At 34.1% G+C, this 20,000-nt stretch overlaps 1 protein-coding gene across 1 annotated transcript in view; it reads left to right on the top strand.

Moving 5' to 3' along the window:
• Positions 1-4,564: 4,564 nt before the first annotated feature.
• Positions 4,565-20,000, top strand: part of LOC135221265 (visual system homeobox 2-like) — a 117,848-nt gene continuing 102,412 nt past the window's right edge. The window contains exon 1 of the mRNA XM_064259079.1: positions 4,565-5,594. Within this exon, the coding sequence (XP_064115149.1) occupies positions 5,144-5,594 (451 nt within the window). The 5' untranslated portion in view covers positions 4,565-5,143. The remainder of the gene's footprint in view (positions 5,595-20,000) is intronic.

Below are 20,000 nucleotides of genomic sequence, written 5' to 3'. Positions count from 1 at the left end.
AGCTATGCAAATGTGAATCTTAAGGAAACAGATAAATCTATCTATAAAAAAAAGAGAAGAAAACTCTTAAAAGGAGATGAAACCAAAAAATACCGAAATGGACGTCCATGGAATTTATCATTTTGGAATCAGTTTAATGACGACTAAATCATCTCACGGTTACTTTTCATACACCAAATTTATAAACAACATTTAGGAAGCGTTCGAAGCTAGCAGTTAATAATCCACTGATCCATAAGATGGTTTTCTTGTACAAGTTTGTCAAGTCGTGCTCCGAACGAAGTTAACTTATTGGTGACATGGTTATTCGATATATATATATATATATATATATATATATATATATATATATATATCGAATAACCATGTCACCAATTAGTGACACACACACACACACACACACACACACACACACACACACACATATATATACTATATATATATATATATATATATATATATATATATATGTGTGTGTGTGTGTGTGTGTGTGTGTGTGTGTGTGTGTGTGTGTAGAATTTAAGCTGGAAGAGCGCGCATAAAGCCTTGTACGTACCACTAAATCACAGCAGGCTAATTATAGCTGAAAGATGTATGTATACACCGTAGACTTTACAGGCAAAATTTTATGTTATAAATATATATACTCTACTACTACTATACTATACAAACACAATGCAAACACACACACTACACACACACACACACACACACCACACACACACACACACACACATCAACACACACACATATATATATATATATATATTATATATATATATATATATATATAATTAGAGGAAAAGGAAAGCTTAAAATATAAACGCATCAATATGATTAAATAACTACAGAGAGCGTAGCTGTCTGAATTCTTTGGCATTGTTTAATACTCAACAAATGCAAATATCATATATAATGACTTTTATAACAGCCGAATAAAAAAAACTAAAACAACGGGCAAAATTTAAAATTTACTTCTTTGGTTCTTTTGTTGTTTTAACAGAATTTGTAAAAATTTTCCTTCGTATTTGTCAGAAGGCCAGTAACCAACAGTAATAATAACAGCAACAAATGGTATAAAGTTTATTTTTTGATTTATGGTTTGCACCAACAATGGTATCAGTATTATGTAGTTGCAGTAGTTCTCGCGCGACCTCGAAAGCCTATTTCTTCTCATTAGGAACCGTAGCTTATTAAATACACTCGGTGATGAAACTTGGAAGATGCAATGCAATTACCCGCATCTTTGCCAAAAGTTTAAAAATGACAAATCTTTGCAAGTGAGAAAGACCCGTAAGGCCCAGAATCGAACACAATGATAAAAATCACAATTCTTTATACTGACTTTTCGTACAGTGTTGCGTTACAAGACTTACGAAAAAAAAAAAAAAAAAAAAAAAAAAAAAAAAGGAGTAAAAAAATAAAGGGGGGGGAAAGAGGAGGGGGATTTAAAGCCCCCAGGCCCTTTCATCAGCAGGCCCTCTTGCACATCCCCAACACGCTACTAGACTAAGGAAAAGAAGCTATTAGGAGGCCAAGTCCGGGTTCTTCATTACCACCCAAAGAGCGTCTTTCAGCGGGAGAGCAAACACTCTCCTCCGGCAGAGGATCACAGCCATGACAAATACTCGAAAAAAGGGGGATCCAATTCCCCAACAACAGCCAACCATCGCTATAAGTTGATAGGATTAATAAAGGAAAGAGGATCGAAAACCTTAGACAAAGTATTAGCGGGAAAGACAATGTAATGAGCTTTGGCTAGTCAGTGGAGGGGAGGGCATTGGGCAGGCGTTCTGTTGAGGGGAGGGGAGGCAGTTGCGAGATGACTCTCATACTTCTTTGTTTCTACTGTAATCGCTTTGAAAATAAAGAAATTTACGTTGAATCCTTTATGTTTTGCACCTCTTGTGGGTTTTGTCCAAATACAGAATATTACGCTTGCTGTTGTACAGATAGCAGACAACTCTTACAGATCCTAGACATTATTGCCACAGGGAACACAGAGGGTTACACTTGCTTTAGTTCAGGAAACAATTAGATCAGTTCACGTATTGCTCCTGATGCATGATGCTCGGTATTTATGACTCCGAAGTAGATCGAAGTATGGCAGTGACTCTGTCAGGTCGATCTGATTACCAAATGCTGGAGGCAGTCTTGCGCCAAATAAACATTACAGAAACGTTTTCATGGTTGGGAAAATAATTTTTTTTTTTTTTTTCGGCTTTATACTGCGGACTCTGAATGTTCAGACGGCTAAAAGTTATTCAAAGAATATTAAATCGTAAAAGGATACCCACTCCGGTGGGGCTGACTGAAGCACAAAGATTTCCATAGTCTAAAACCATTTTTTTTCCTGCATCTTCTTGTCATAATAACCCAATTGCTGCGAGAATAAAGACCTCTTGGAAAATCATTCCTTCATTTACTTTAGTGCAATCAAGATGAGAAACTCTTCCTGATGAATTATAATCAGCCGTCCATCGTGTTCCTTTGCTTACGATTTCTATTGAAGTTTGAATGTCTAAAATGGAGCCGGTCAATGTAAATTGTATGGAACAGACATAAAGCTCAATATGATCAATCTCAATTTCGGAAGCATCTTTAAAATGCGACTGGATCCTATTCCTTTGAGGAATCAGAAAGGAAATCTGATAATCTGTTTTTGTAATATCTGCATTTTATGCACAAACAAGGTTACGCGCATGCTCATGGAAATGTGAATTTGTATTGAAATGAAGGTGCGCACACACACACAACACACACACACACACACACACACACACACACACACATATATATAATATATTATATATATATATATAGATATATATATATATATATATCTATATATATCTAGATATATATATATATACATTATATATATATAGATAGATATATATATATATATATATAATATATATATATATATATATATATATATATAATATATATATATGTATATATATATATATACCATACATATATATATATATATATATATATATATATATAATATATGTGTGTGTGTGTGTGTGTGTATGTATGTATGTATGGAATAAATATATCGCCAGAAAGATCAGGGAATAAAGAAGCAATGTATATAGACTTTGATTTGAATAATCTCCAGCCCCTCCCCCCATCACCCCCAACCCCTGAGTCAAAAAGGCAGCAAGCAGAGAGAGCGCGAAGAGAGAAAACACAAAGCGCTGACCAGTCAGTCCTTTTCATTTTTACGAAGATTTCCAAACCAAATGAATTGAACAAATTCGGGATTTATTTAATTGTTATCAGAGGAAACTTTCTGCTTGTAAAAAAATGCTAATGCGTGTCGCATTCATCACCGTACTTCTAAATTAAAAATTGAATTAAGAATTATGCAAAGATTTGATCCAGAGCCACTACATATTTCCATATTGCTACAGAATTTACAATAGATTTTTAGCATGGCCTGGGATAACCTTTGGGGCACGAGGAATAAGGCGGAGGAAAGGGGAAGGGGGGGGGGGAGGGCGAGGATGGAAAAGGGGTCCTGGAGAGGGGAGCGGGTGAGGGGGGCGTTGATGCTGGGTCAAGGGGACTCGGCGGAGAGACTCCCTTCGGTCCACCCTCAGCCCTGTATGTGCCGACCACCAAAACCTCGTCCCCCGGGCCTTAACAAATTTGCATGAAAAGCTCCAACCCTAACGAGACCAGAATTGTTGAGTTGCCGGTCTCCCGTTTCGCTGATGGCACTTGGCGCGGCCGCATATCGATTAAGTATTTAGACTGTAATTCATATGTAAATAAGCAGCCCCCATGAAGTGAGAGAATCAACACACAAACGCCTATCATCATTATGGTCGAAGCACACACACACACACACATACACACACGCACACACAAACGCACTCACTCTCACACACTCTCACAAACTCGGCTAGAGGCCTTCACGGAATTACAGCAGCAAATGCCTCATTAGATATGCTCACACTGAAATGAGTCTTGATTTCAGCCTGTAAATGCTGACGGACTAGTTGATTAAAAGATCGTTGAATGGCCCACGAATATTATGCAAACGATTCGTTGTAAGCGGGTTCGAAGTAAAGGGATCGTGGAATGGATAGGTAGTAAGAGGTTGTCAATCATAATGAGTGCCACGCTCTGATTGGCTGGCCACGCCGGAGGAGGGACCAATGGGCGGTGAGTCGGAGGAAAGGGGTGGAGCTAACCGGACGGTGTCGCCCTCTCGTAAGTCACATATTTATCACATTTTATCTTCCTCGTTTTAATTCCGCATCTTTTATCGGGCTCTTTCGGAATTGTCCGACGCCCTCGGGACAACTCAACGACGCCGTCAACCCCGATGACGTCCTTCGAACCTGGGCGAGATCCGGAGCGAGGGCAATGAGGAGCGGCCGGTCACACCATCAAGCAGAGGAGCCTCACCCTCCTCCGCCTCTGCTTGCCTACCCAAAATGGCTAATCCTGGCGTGGCGGGCGGTGGGGGGAGATTAGCCGGAGTGAGGGTGCGTGTGGCCCGCGTTTCGGCGCAGGACCGTTGTGGAGCGGGCCACCACCGCAATAAGGCCGGATCACCTCCCCACCTGAGCCACTCTGGGCCACAACCCCCCAGCCCGCCTGGCGCTCTCATCCTTTGCCTCATCATCGTCGTCGTCGTCATCAGCAGCAGCAGCAGCAGCTGCACTTCCACATCGGCTGCCGCCCCCGCCGAGCGCCAGTCGCCGATCTTGCCCCACGCGCGCACCATCCTCACCAGCACCCAACCAACGCCGCCTCCGCCGCCGCGGCCGCCACGGCCTCACAAACTTCGTCGTCTCATCGCTGCCGCCTCCGCCTCCGCCTCCTCCTCCTCCTCCTCCTACTCCTACTCCTACTCTCTTGCTCGGCGCGATGCCGACGCCGCACTGACCCCTCACACTTCCTGAATTACGGGGCTCTCAGAACACTCTCCGCTCACTCCTCTCTCTCTCCCTCTCTCTTCCTCTCTCGCACTCCTCGTCTGCCTCTCTCGCTCGTCCTCTCCTTTTCTCATCTAAGGTCATATTACTTCGCTCTCGCTCTCTTTCACTCTCGCTCTCTCCCCTTCTCACTGGGAAGTGTTAAAAGAAAAGATCAGTGTTGTTGAAGTATTCAACGAGTCAAAATGAATCTACTCCATCCAGACAGAGGGGCACTTTATGCCAACATGCTGGGCACCATGGGGTCAATGGGCACTATGGGGGCGTCTTCCACAGCTGCAACATTACCACAGAGGTCACCCTTCGCTATCCAGGAACTTCTCGGACTTGGGTCATCTTCAGAAGGCCAAAGGTCACCTCCCGGTTTGGGGGCATCAAGTGGCTTGACCTCGTCTATCACGCCCTCTGCCCTGGGCACCTCGCTGGGAACCTCAGCCTACACGGCAGCTCGCACCCTGGCATCGCAGGCCTCTCAACTCCTCGAACCCCTGGTAGTGGGCGCAGGAGCGGGCATGGGTGCCGGAATGCGAGGGTATTTCGGACAGTTCAACCCTTTCAGCCCGGGACCTCCTCAGATGTTGGCCCTTGACCCCGCCCTCAGACACGATGCCCATCATCATAGTCACGCCCACTCAGGTAAGCACTCAGGGCGCACCTGTCGCTCTTGTTTACCCTCCCTGGTCACGTCTCCCTCGCATGGCGTCATTCATCCTCACTTGCTCGTATTCCGTTGGTTGCTGTTTGTGCTCTAAATAGTAGTCTGTAGTCCTATACGTATTTATAGATGTATTCGTCACTTCATGCTACCAGCTTTGTTTTAATACCATGTACATCAGTGCCTTTCTGCCACTAAAAAAAAAATTATATATATGCATATGCTTATTAAAAACATTATATACTTATATATATACTATATATATATATATATATATATATATATATATATATATATATATATATAGATATATATATATATATATAGCTAGTAAGCTTATGTGATATTTTCATACATTTGCGAACCCACTCTATTGTGCACTTAGCAGTTATAAAAATGTACTAGGGCAAATGTATTTCTTAAAGAAATAATAAAAAATAAAAAATAAAAAATAAAATCGATTTTAATAGCAAAATGTGCTAATCGCAACAAATAAAAAACCTAATTACAAAGAAAAAGAATAAAGATACTCGTCATTAATAGCACAAAAAACTAAGAGAAATGCTCTGTAAATTTAACGTAACACAAAAAAACATTGATTGTAATGCTAATATATATATATATACATGTGTATGTATGTATATGTATATAATGTGTATATATAAAATACTTGTTAGAACGCTGATATCTACCTAGTAAAACGTTGAAAATTTATTTCACCGCACTTTTACCCTAACACACACACACCACACCACACACACATATATATATATATGTATATATATATTATATATATAGTATATATATATATATATATATATATATATATATATATGCAAAGGGCATTTTTATGTATGTAGTTACATGAATATCCGATATGCACAATTGGTATATTGTTAAACATGCATATATGTATATGTATATGTGTATATATATATATATATATATATATATATATATAATATATATATATACATATGATATATATATATGATGTATATATATGTATAAATACTATTAATTTTCAAATTGCTTTCCAGCAAATTGAGAAATAATTGACATTATAGCAACCCCATATTTATTATTACTAGAGTTGATAAACATTCAAAATAAAAAATTAAAAATAACTAAAAATCACAATTATAAAATATTTACCTTACAAAGCAATTACTAGAAATAAAAGTAGTATGTAATTTAGAGAAAAATAAAATATAAACTAAAGAAGTAAAAGTTAAGGGAAGAAAATTAGCAATATAAATAAATAAAAATAAATAAAATAATATTAAAGAATAAATAAAAAATAAATAAAATAAAGGAAATATTAAATATAAAGGATTTATCCTTTACTACCTGTGTATATATATATATATATATATATATATATATATATAATTATTTAATCAAATATTAAATATGTAGTACATGCATGTATATAAATTTATATTCATAACTGTCACTAGTATAACTTATCTACTGAACATAATGACATTTAGCCAACCGTTCTTGCAATCACATACCACCCACAATATATATATATATATATATATATATATATATATATATATATATATATATATATATATATATATATATATATATATATATATTAAAATGGAATACACCTTACGGATATAATTCAGGAATATTTCCCAATTAAAATTTCAGTAATTTCTAGTAAATCCCGAAACAATAATTTATATATATATATAATATACTTGTATAAATACCTATGTAAATTTCCTTCTTTTCACGTTCAGGCAATATTTGTACGATACTATTGAAACTAGAGTAGAAATACCGAACCCAGGCTTATTTTATGGGTAACTCATCCACATTTCTTAAAAAGAAAACGTACCATTACTTTATGAGAGAATATTTTTGCACTTTCAACACTTTTGTTTATTTATTCTTTAAGTGAATAATTTTGAATATTGTTTTCTCAATTATGAATCACGTAGTTTTAGAATTAAGTAGCTGTTATTAGTATAAATAATGAAAATTAAAAACTTACCGGAGTATGATAGACAATAGGATAGGTACGTTTAGTGCAGGTGAGCCGCCATAACATGAATAGATTTATCTTTACCAAGGAATTTCAAATCGTGTTTAAATTGACGTTAATAATTTCCGTTATACTACTCATGTTCTAATTCTGCTTGGGTGTGCTATTTTTTGAAAATGTCAGTTTCGCAGGGAAGCATAATTTTACGTAAAATACAGTAACAGAAAACCTAGTAATAATAATAATAATAATAATAATAATAATAATAATAATAATAATAATAATAGAGAACCAAATCCACAGTTATGTATGGTACACATAAATTTGAAAATAAATCTCTAAAGAGAGCTTTCGGGAATCTGTGGGATTCCCCTTTTGGAAAAGGGGAATCCACCAGATTCCCGAAATCTCTGTAGAGATTCATTCTTAAATATTTATACCCATACATAACTGTGACTTTATTTCTCCATTTAAGATATATGCCACTATGAGTATTGTTACTAATAACAATAATAATAACAACAGAGTATACAGCGCTTATCGAATTAACAACAATGATCATAACGAATCACTGATTGTGTCATATATGTAAATAAAGGGAGTATTACGGGTTGGCGTATCGGAGTGCACACATATATTGATTAGAATGAAAAAAAAATAGGTTAATTGAAAAGATAAAGCCGTGAAAAAAGAATGAGTTCCAGAGCGTCGTTTTTGCTCTGTTATATAGTGTGTTTTGCCTTGATAACTATTCGATCTTTAATGCTTTTTAGCTTTTAATTGTTCCAATTTAATACTCTCATGGCTGATGTCCTCCATATCATTCTTGTCCCATGCCTATAGTGCAAAGTACAACTACTATTAGCATGAACATGCAATCATATGTATGTATGCATGTATGTATATAATATATTTATATATAATTATAGATATATATTAATTATAATTATGCATTATAATATATTAATGTATATATTTATTATATATATATTTATATATATATATATATATATATATATATTTATATATAATATATAACAAACATATATATAGTCTCTGTCGCACAGTGATTAACAAACACGCAACAACCAGCGAGAGACATCAGTTTAATCTAAGAACAGGAACCGACTTGAACCCTTTTCCAGGAAAAAGTTATATATATATATATATATATATATATATATATATATATATATATATATATATATATAGTATATATATATATAGTATGTATATATACATGTATATGAATCTATATATATATATTATATATATATATAATATACATATATTCATATATATATTCATAAGTCTATTAACAGTTAATATACATCCCTTTACTAGAAAATTTACTCACCTCCCAGAAGTAGTTACTTGATTTTGAGAAGGATTATGATTAGTTTATCCTATCTTTCAACGCAGATTCCTTAATAAATAACCTAATGGTAGTTAGTGAAGTTGACTAATAAAAAATGGTTTATCTTCAATAAGTTTTGGTTGATGCTGATTAGCAGATAGAATCATGATAGCAACAGAAAAAATTTATATTTTTTTAATGTTTCAAATAATTTTGTTACCTTGTTTTTATAACACAGGTGACAGATTACGTGGAGTAAAATTTCAGGGCTTTATATGGCTTCCTTTTTAATCATTTCAGTCCTTCTCGGATTAAAACAATTAAGCTGACCAATAAAATTAGGTTTAACAAATGCCCATGATTTCTCCCGTCATAACCAAGATTTCTAGCTAATTAATATTCCACTGAAAATTCAGCGAGAGACATATCGCTCGGCAAATATAATTAGGAATAGCTTGGCAGTTTTATACCTGTAGTGAAATTTCCATTTATGCTGTTATAACTTAGCTGAAAGGTAGCCTTGTTGAATCACAACGCATTAGGTATTCCCCATTATATCTATGTGCTTTCCTGGGTGTTGCCCACATTATCATGCCTACCTAGGTGATTCTTTCATTGCGATATACAGGTGGTTTTCTCATATACTATAACCTTATTGTACCCTTATTATAACGTCTAGATAGAACTACACCCTAATAACCCTAATATTATTTCCTTAGGGCGACTCGCTCTCATAACAAGAGATGGACGGTGTGCAAAATGCTAACAATACCTTTTGTCTTTATATCCGAGTGATATATTAGCGTTATTATGTAAACTGATAATAGGGGTCGAAAAAAGCTAGTTAATTATTGATATCAATTTTACTATCATTATGACACATTCGTCATGCTTCTGGAAATCCAAACTCCAATTTTTTGTTTATGGCATTTTCCAAAAATGAATATATTGACCTTTATTATATATGAAATTAGTATAAGTAATTAATGCTACTTACCTTTTGTTTTTCATATTACCTAACAAGAAAAAAGCGCTTAATTTTAATTTCAGATAATATTTATAGTTTTTCAAAAAACATTATTTTTTCTTAGAGTACATGTACACTTTTACTCCATTCAAAACATAACCAGTAGGTACTGTACATCGAAGTTTTCGTCTAACAATGTTATCTACTTCTTCATATTCTGTTAGTAGAAGCTGAAGAGGTTTCCTGTATATTTAGTAAATATACTGAAAATATAATGTGGATTTGTACTTTGTAATATCAAATCATGTCCCTGTTGGTCCTGACGTATGCGATTGTTACCGATATTACTGTAAAATCTACAATTTAATCTAGACCTTTTTTTTCCATAAAAAATGAGCTAATACATAGAGTCCGTATAAGTAACCCGATGTAGGAATAAATTTTACTGAACGAAAGATTGAATCCTCAGTGAAGTTATTACATTAATTAGCGCTGCCAAAAGTAACTTAAACTTTACTGTTTTCGGGGAAAAGCAAAGGTTTGTCTACTATGCCTTAGGAGAGCGAGTCGCCCTCAAGAAATAATGTTATGAGGGTGAGGTTCAATGTAGACGTTATTATAATAAGGGTACGGCATGGTTACAATATATGGGAAAACCACCTGTATATCGCAATGAAAGAACCACCTAGGTAGGCATAATGATGTGGGCACAGAGTGCGAAATGCCCCACCAAATGTTGATACCTCTTTATTTTGTTTGACTTTGACTCCCATCATTAGCAAAAAAGAAAAAGGTTTTCGGTAATCATCCCCATCATGTACCATATAAAATGTCTCAGAAGAGAACGAAGATACACTTCAGGTAACTGAGAAATGTATAATGTTTTGCCACAAACCGAGTCTACATTAAGACAGTGATAATGATGATGATGACGATGATGTCAAAGAGGGAGTGTTTTACCGTAGAGTATTACGTGTCGATAAACACTATTAAACAGCGCTGCTTTTAGTGTGCCAATGATTCATTATGAAGAATTCTAGAGTGAACATCTGCTATACGGTTCGACTTCACGTATATCTTGTTATTATTTTCCTTACTGTAATTATTACCATAAATACGTAATTCCGATAGCAGAAACACGCTCATATATTTATTTATATATATATATATATATATATATATATATATATATATATATATATATGTGTGTGTGTGTGTGTGTGTGTGTGCATATATATATATATAATATATATATATATATATATATATATATATATATATATATATATGAGCGTGTTTCTGCTATTTCCGGAATTTTATATATATAATATATATATATATATATATATATATAATATATATAATATATATATTGTAATGTATCTTATATATATATATATACATATATACATATATATGATATATATATAAGATACAATATATCATAATATATAAACAGTGAAAACAATAATGCATATATGGTGCTTTCTTACCGTCTTTAAACACATTACTTTGCTGCTTCTTTTGAATTGAGCGAGGCTGCAAGATTACGTAAGTTAAAAGAAAAAAGCTATAATAAATACTTACACGGGTCATGAGTCATGTTTGAGAGATACCTACTTGTAATTTATTTTAGTTATTTAAAGTATATATATATATATATATATATATATATATATATATATATATATATATATATATATATATATATAGACTATATCTATATATATATATATATAATACATATATATATATATATATATAGTATATATATATATATATATATATATATATATATATATATATATATATATATATATATATATATATATACACCTTTACATACATGTATGTGTGTCTGCTCGAGCGCGTGAGTTATTCAGCAAATATTGAAGGATATTTACTTGTCCTAATTTAATACTAAGAGCATGAAGCTCAAACGAATTCATTTTTCATATGGCATCGAGATTCACGTCTTAGTATTGTATATTCACTAAGCTCAGCCTTGATAGTAACGTCAATGCTTGATTATCTTCACTCTCCTTTGATGCCGTTATCAAAGATTTTCCTCGGAAATATAATATATTTTTTTTTTTTTTTTGCATTTCATTCACTGCTGCTTTTATGAATAATTTACACTAATGGAGAGTTTCCGTTTCATAATATATATTCCCAGCGCTTACTTAGTATTCATCAAATTAGATTATAACTTACAGTAAATAATCAATTATGATAATTATAATATGAGAGAGAGAGAACACATTTGCGTTTAATCACTTCCATAAAATTGATATCTTCATCGCCTGAATACTTCAGGAAATCTGATATTGAAGCATTTAACCATTTTGCTTATTAAGTATTACCGGAAGTGGAACGTAATGTGCAATTGGTCTGTGTTTTGATGATTTACTTCAGATATAATTTCTCGAATGTTATATTGGTTGTAATTTACACCAACTGATGTAGCAGTGGTAAAAGTTAACGATATAATATGTATTTTGTTTTTGTTTTGCTTAATAATAATAAATGACTTAAATAACACTCTGACCTAAGCATTTTTATTAAAGATGAAAGAATCCATGATTAATTATGGAGGAAATCAAATAATGCTGTAATTGATGCTTAATAACAATAATAATAACAATAATATGTATTAATTACAGCATAACTCGTTTTCCATCCTAATTAATAGTATATTCTTTAAGTTACTAATAAAAACACGTATGCAATAATATTATTTGATTAAATCAACTGATCACAAAGCAAAACTAATAAGAGAAAAGCTTGTCATTTCCCTACATTCGAAAATCGAAATCACTAATAAGCATTTTACGAAATACCGATATTTGAAGGATGTCAATTATAATTATCAAAGAACATAAACAAAAAATAATTGCGATACTTGGTGGAATTTCACGTATAATTCAATTTCTATTCATGGCGAGAAGTTCCATCATTTATTTAATACTGAAAGGTAAATGTCGGGCAGTAATAGCTTACAGAATCTGTATATATATAGGTACTACTATACATACGTCCATGATGAAATGTAAAAGATATAAAAACTGTTTCAATATTTAGAATACATTTTGCATTTAATCATGCATATATTTACAGTACAAAGTAAAGTGTAATGCAAATGTTGGTTGTAAATTAAGCAAATCAAATCAAAAGCAAAAATTGTCGGCGGCAATCACCTTGTCCGGAAATAAGATTTAATGTGTTATAGCTCACGGGACAAATGAAACGAATTTTTCGTGGAAATTCACCAAAGGTTTTTTTTTACAATCACTTTAAAACACAACATTCAAAAATCACATCCTTCGTTCAAAGATGCATTTCATCCAAAATTAACAAGAACGATCCAAATGGCAATAATAATAATAATAATAATAATAATAATAATAATAATAATAATAATTTTGTGAAAATTCCCAATATGAATACTGGCCAGTTACTCAGAAACATCGCTGAGCCTGAGAAGCGAATTGTAGGGAAAATAGAAAAAACAATATATAAAATCAGCTCGCGTAATTCTGCCATTCTTTTTAACAGCATTTCCATAAAAGGGGGTCTTCTACCAATAATAATAATAATAATAATAATAATAATAATAATAATAATAATAATAATAATAATAATAATAATAACTTATATACATGTACAATGAATTGTAGCTCTTGTTACAGGGAAATTTTCTTTTATTTTATAAAAGGTCATACAATCATCCGAATAACTCTTACCTGTAGAAAAGTCTTTAGGGAAAATGATAAGTAAACTAGAATATTTATGTCAATGGGAATATTAACATATAACAGAAAGTAAGGACAGTTTATTACATGAATCAAGAGGAAAAAATAAATTCATTTAATAGAAGTAATGAATATTTTTAGCAAGACGTAATTTTACAGAAACACTGATTTAGAAAGGCTTTTGGAAGGCGATATAGTAAAGTAAAGCATCTCTATTTCTTTAAATTACTAAAATAAATTACAAGTCGGTATCTCGAACATGACTCATGACCTGAGTAAGCATTTATTTATAACTTTTTCTTTTAATTTACCAAACTTTGCAGCCTCGTTTAAATAAAAAACAGCACTAAAGTGCTATATGAGCTTTTTTATATTTTTATATTTTGCAGCATTATTGCTTTCACTGTTTATATGGGTCAGGGGACAAAGCAATATAACTTTGTCAACAACGCAGTTTAATTGGATATTTATATAATAAATACTTCACAACAATCTACTTGCCAAATTATGAAATGATGAGAATTATCGTAATCAATTTGCATATTCCCTTAGTCCTCTTCCAATGCTTTTTATTTAAGAGTCAATTTTGCTATACGAAAAAATATTCATATTTTCATTTATTGTCTCCAGTGGCTAGTTCGGAGTTTTGGTGAATTTTCCATGATACCGTAAAGCTAGGATAGTGCTAAATGCTTATTCATAATTCTAATCCTTCAGCTTATATGCATATATATATATATATATATATATATATATATATATATATATATATACATATATATGTATGTATATATATATATGTATGTATGATATATATGTATATATATTTATTATAATATATAATATTTTTAAAATTTTTTTTAATTATATATATATATATTACATACATACACGCAAAAATATATGAGTATCTATATATAAATATATGTGTGTGTGTATACATATAAATATGATGTATGTGTGTTTTAGAATAGCGCACTAGATGTTACTTAATTTTGTCCTTATAATAAATCAATACGTCTGTAAAGAAATTTTTATATGTGTACCTGCCTTTAATGTGTAAATTTAAATGAAGGCATGCAGTCAGAAGGGAGGAACACATATATTTTGAAAGCACTTTTACATGTATATTCGGGAGCTTTTCGATGGAGAAATGTATTCAAGAAAATACAAAATCAGATTTAAAATCACAAGAAACAAAATTGGCGAACGAAAGGGGGACTATAACTGATAATTATAATCTGTGCGCCTCCTTTCCCGTCGCTATGTCCAGAAATCTTTGTCAGTGAAGCTTTTTCTTCCATATTTCATATTCTTTGATAATCCTCTCTATTTAGCTAATTGTTATCCCTTCCGGTTATTTTATCTTTGAATATCTGTCATCAATTTGGTTACTCTAAGTACGTCCATCAGGAAGTTTGCTATTTTAAGTCTCATCTTTTTCATCGTTATCTTTATCATTACGTCAATAGTAACAAGCTATTAATCTTATTCATTTACGACAGGCTTAAGTAAGAGGTAGGATTCAATATAGGCATGTTTTGCCTCTCATATAAATTGGTTTAGAGTCTGCCCAGTCTATCTCTATGAAACCTACAGTTGATGCGTTATTAAAAAAGGCTTTACGGGAATTGTAGGTCTGCCAATGAATGCTTGCTATCACAAATTCCCTATTTTTAATGTTAATAACAAATTTATCCTAATTCAACACAAACATATAATGTGTAAACGACCGGACACTTGCATCATCGCATTTCGAACGTATTCGTCTCTTTAGTATTTTCCAAATGTAAAATACTATTTTTCGAAAGGTATAGGGGGCCGGGGAATTGGTTAAGGGTGGGGGGTTGGTGTTGGTTGGTTGGGTGGGAGGGAGGGAGCTTCAAGCTTACAGATTTTATTTTGAATATCATCCAAAATCAACAGATTCCATGCAAACGCGTCGCGGGCAAATTCCAACACGGAATACCCTTTTCCGCAATTTCACAAATCATTCGTTAACGTTTTAGATTCGCAGCGGGTCGACGAAAGTAACACTATTCCGGGAGCGGATATCGTCAAATAGTTGTATTATTTTGTCATCTCCCATCGCTTGCTGCTGGACTCTCGCTCGCTCGCGCGCGCGCGCGAGCTCGACGCGAGGATGATGATGATGATGCTCTTTCTGATATTTTGGTGGAACGATATATATAGGTCGGGGCTTGATTCGGTTTCGGGTCGCTTTCATTTTCGAGTTCTTTCATTTCCCTTATTTGTGATTTGATCCTTGAGGCTGGACGGAGGGATTAAGAGATACTAAGAAATATAAAAGATTAAGCTGATTTTATAGACGTAGTTATATCAGAATCTGAATTAGTTTCCCGAAAGAAATTATTTTAGTACAAATCCAAGGAATATTAATAATAATGGAAATTTACGTACGTATATCAGTAACCTTAAATATAGTTAAATATATTCGATTTAGTTTTGAAAAAAAAAATTGAAAATTTATATTTTTCTTACGGATTCGATACTACTCATTTTCAGGTTAGAATTTCGAAACGAAAAAACGGCAAACAACTGAAATCCGATAAAAGAAACAAATAGATTTTGTAGGTAAACGCAATCTTGAATGCATTTTCATTTACAGCTTACAGAGCCGAAGAAGACGATTTGTAAAAAAATAAAACCGTGGAAGATGTGATAAAGTTTACTGTCATAAAAGTCCTTTTGTGTTGATTGACCAAAGAATTTGGTGTTCAATCTGTACATGAAATATGGATGTAGCCTTCACCTTTATACAAAACATTATCTATCTTACATTTTGCCTGCGAAGAGATTAATTGGGTATTTCATTTGATCGCTGCAGAAAATGTGCAGTGAAATAAAAGGATCCCAATGTAGCAGTCACTTAGTACAAAATATATTCGCGCTCATTTCACGTTACGTTTTTAATTTACAGAAAATTGCCATATATCCCCCTAAATACGCAAGAATATTTTGCTGCTATCAGTTGTTCATGTCGATATTTTACTCAGGAAGACCAATGAAAACAGATTCTCATTATATACTAAACTATATATGTCGTTAGGAAATTCTTGTTACCGTCATATATATCTCTAATTTGTACTAAACTGTACATTCGCATTACACTTTTGCGCAAAGATTAATCTTGTATCGTGGTGTATCTCATGACTTATATTCTGTGAAACACGTGGAAAATTTACAGGAATAACTTGGAAGATTTAAAAATAAATATATTAGTATTGATTTTCATACAATGTGACGGGAAAATAGTTTTATCGGGACCTGACATATTAGACATTCAAATACATCTGCACTAAAAGCAATGGATATATATATATATATATATATATATATATATATATATATATATATATATATATATATATATATATAGAGAGAGAGAGAGAGAGAGAGAGAGAGAGAGAGAGAGAGAGAGAGAGAGAGAGCGTAGTAAAGCATTCCTTCTGGCTCCTCACTCCCCCTTCCCAGCGAGCGCTTCTGATTTAACCAATTCTTACCGTTTCTTCCCAAGGTCTACATACTTAAAAACACTTTCAGTCCTAGTTCCTGAACTGATAGCCTAAATGAGTTGGTCCTCGAAAGAACAGCGGATTAATTCGACCAATCCTACACAAGTTCTACCATCCAATCGGTGGAGCAAAGCAGCAAATATTCTAAGACCTTGGTGACATCTGGCAACTTCTTTCTCAGCTGGTCGTCCGAAAAGGGAATGAAAGAAGGGGAGTAAATAAAGGGGGGTGTGAGGGGGAAAAAAAGGGAGGTGCCAGGGAAAGCAGGAATATGAGGAAAAGGGGAGGAGTGAGGAAATGGGGGTGGGTGGGGATGGGTGGGGGTGGGGTGGGATGGACTGTGAAACCGTTGGTTTGATGAAATGAGTGAGTGACTAATATGAGTAAATAGCAATAGTACTAACCAGATGAAACGGGGAGGAAGTAGGAGCTGAATTAATATGCTAATGTTTTACATGCTTATTTCGAAAATATATGATTATGTAAAACATTTATATTCGATATAAAATTAAACGCGTTATATACACACGGACATACACATAAATGTATAAATATAAATATGTGTATACACACATATATATACATATACATATATATACATACACACGCACAGTAGGGAGTTTCTAGAGGGAACCACTTGTGGCATGGGCCGGCATGGGAGGAGACTATGACGGAGAAATCCGGGTACTTGGTGGGTATTTTTTTACGGGCAGAGATGGAATGGGGGGTGGGGGGGGGGGGGGGGGTGTTATCACGAAAGGGAAGAAAGTAGGAGTGAAAAGATGGCCCAGTGAGGGAGAGAGGAGAGAAGGCGTGCCGGGGAAAGAGAGAGAGAGAGAGAGAGAGTGGAAGGTATAATTGCTCCAGTCAGAATATTTCAAGCACCGAGGATCTCTGTTCTAACCAGGAAGTTATCAAAGTTCAATATCACATATTAATCTGCTCTTTCGTCAAAAACCTGAAGTTACCGATCAAAAGAGGAAGCCGCCAGTGCTGCGTGACCGTAAACAACCCGAACATCTTTTTTGTGTTTTAAAATTAAACCATCAGTATTGTCAGCACGAGTTCCTCGTTGGACGAGTGGTTTTCGCGCTCGGCAACCAATCCGATGGTTCGAAGTTCAATTCTCGGCGCAGCCAACGCGGAATCAGAGGAATGTATTTCTGGTGATAGAAATTCATTTCTCGATTTAATGTGGTTCGGATCCCACAATAAGCTTTAGGTCCCGTTACTAGGTGACCAATTGGCTCCTATCCACGTAAAAATATCTAATCCTTCGGGCCAGCTCTAGGAGAGCTGTTAATCAGTTGGTGGTCTGGTTAAACTAAGATATACTTAACTTTCATTGTCAGCACGGGCTCTTGCTCAGAGAGCAGCCTGTAAACCCAAGCATCCCCGCCTTCTAAGAAATCGGGAAAAAGGAAAGAAATGGGAAAGGGTGAAACCAATCCTTCGTGCGTCAAGCATTAAAATTAGCGCCGTCAGTAACCGCACCCTCTTTGCTGGTGAGTAAACAGACTCTTTATCTTAGTGTTTCTCGTAACTGACGCTATTCTGTCCGAGAGAAGCAATACGCAAATGTAAACTACATCTGTCTCGGTGCTTCTAATCATCTTTACTAATGTTGGATGATTAAGTGGACACTCGCAGATAAAGTTGTATACGTAGTTAAGTAACGATAAAAATGATGCAGCGAGAAAGAGGTAAAGAGAACTGGAACTCTAAAAGTAAAGTTGGAGCGATCGAGAGTCTCCCTCGCTGCAGTCGCCGCCACCTTCTCTGAGCGAGCGAGCGAGAGCGATTGGTCACTTGATCGCAGCCGCGTTTCTCATAATGGATAATAATAATATTTTAATTTTTGTGTGCTCATTAATCACCCTCTGATTAATGACCCTGGGGATAAAAAAAGTGATTATTACACTGTCGTTGATGATCATTTACCTGTCATTAATACATATAATGACCTCTGTTGGTTTAATCATCAACAGTAATTAATTTCCAGCGTTAATTCGTCAATTTTACCAACATCATTAAGTGAAGCGCTCCTGCTCTTCATTCACTTCATTACTTCATTTATTACTCGACACTTCATCATTCATCACGGCAGGCAGTTGTTTTTTATTCATTTTTTATTTAAATGATATTGCCAGTTACGGAGCCTATCGCCCCGTCCATCTCTTAATTACTACGTCGCGCGTGTTTGTGCGTGCGTGCTTGTGCTTGCGTTTGCTTTTTTCCATTTTGATCTTCTCTCTTTGTAAGATGATGTGCGTCTGTCATTTTTCCTTCCTCGTGTGTCGCAGTGATTTACTTTTTCTTCTTTTTTTTTTAGGAAATGTAATTGTTTCTATCTAATTTCCATTTACAGTTGATCGATCAAATAATATAAAAAAACACTTTTACTATTCATTGAATGGACATCAATAATTTGTTATGATTTCGGACATTTTATTTTTTTTTTATTTTGAGAGTCAATACACATTATTCTAAGCTTAATTTTGCCAGCCATTTGCATTCTATAACGAGTGGTTTGAAGATTCATACAGGAAACTTTAATCTGCTTATTTCAATAAAGTTTTTCTTAGGAGAAAAACTCTTTAAAAGGGACGCTAACAAAATATAAGAATAATTGATTCATATGATGAGCTGCCGCTTTTTCTCTGTTAAGTGCAAAAGATGATCAAGTACAAGAAAATATATTAAAATTCTCGTCTTATCTTATGAGCAAAATACGATGGCATATATCGATAGACATAACACCACACACACGCAC

The sequence above is a fragment of the Macrobrachium nipponense genome, chromosome 2, assembly GCF_015104395.2.
Source record: "Macrobrachium nipponense isolate FS-2020 chromosome 2, ASM1510439v2, whole genome shotgun sequence".
NCBI lineage: Eukaryota > Metazoa > Arthropoda > Malacostraca > Decapoda > Palaemonidae > Macrobrachium > Macrobrachium nipponense.
Note: the sequence above shows the minus strand (reverse complement) of the source record. Positions and strands in the feature narration are given on the sequence as shown.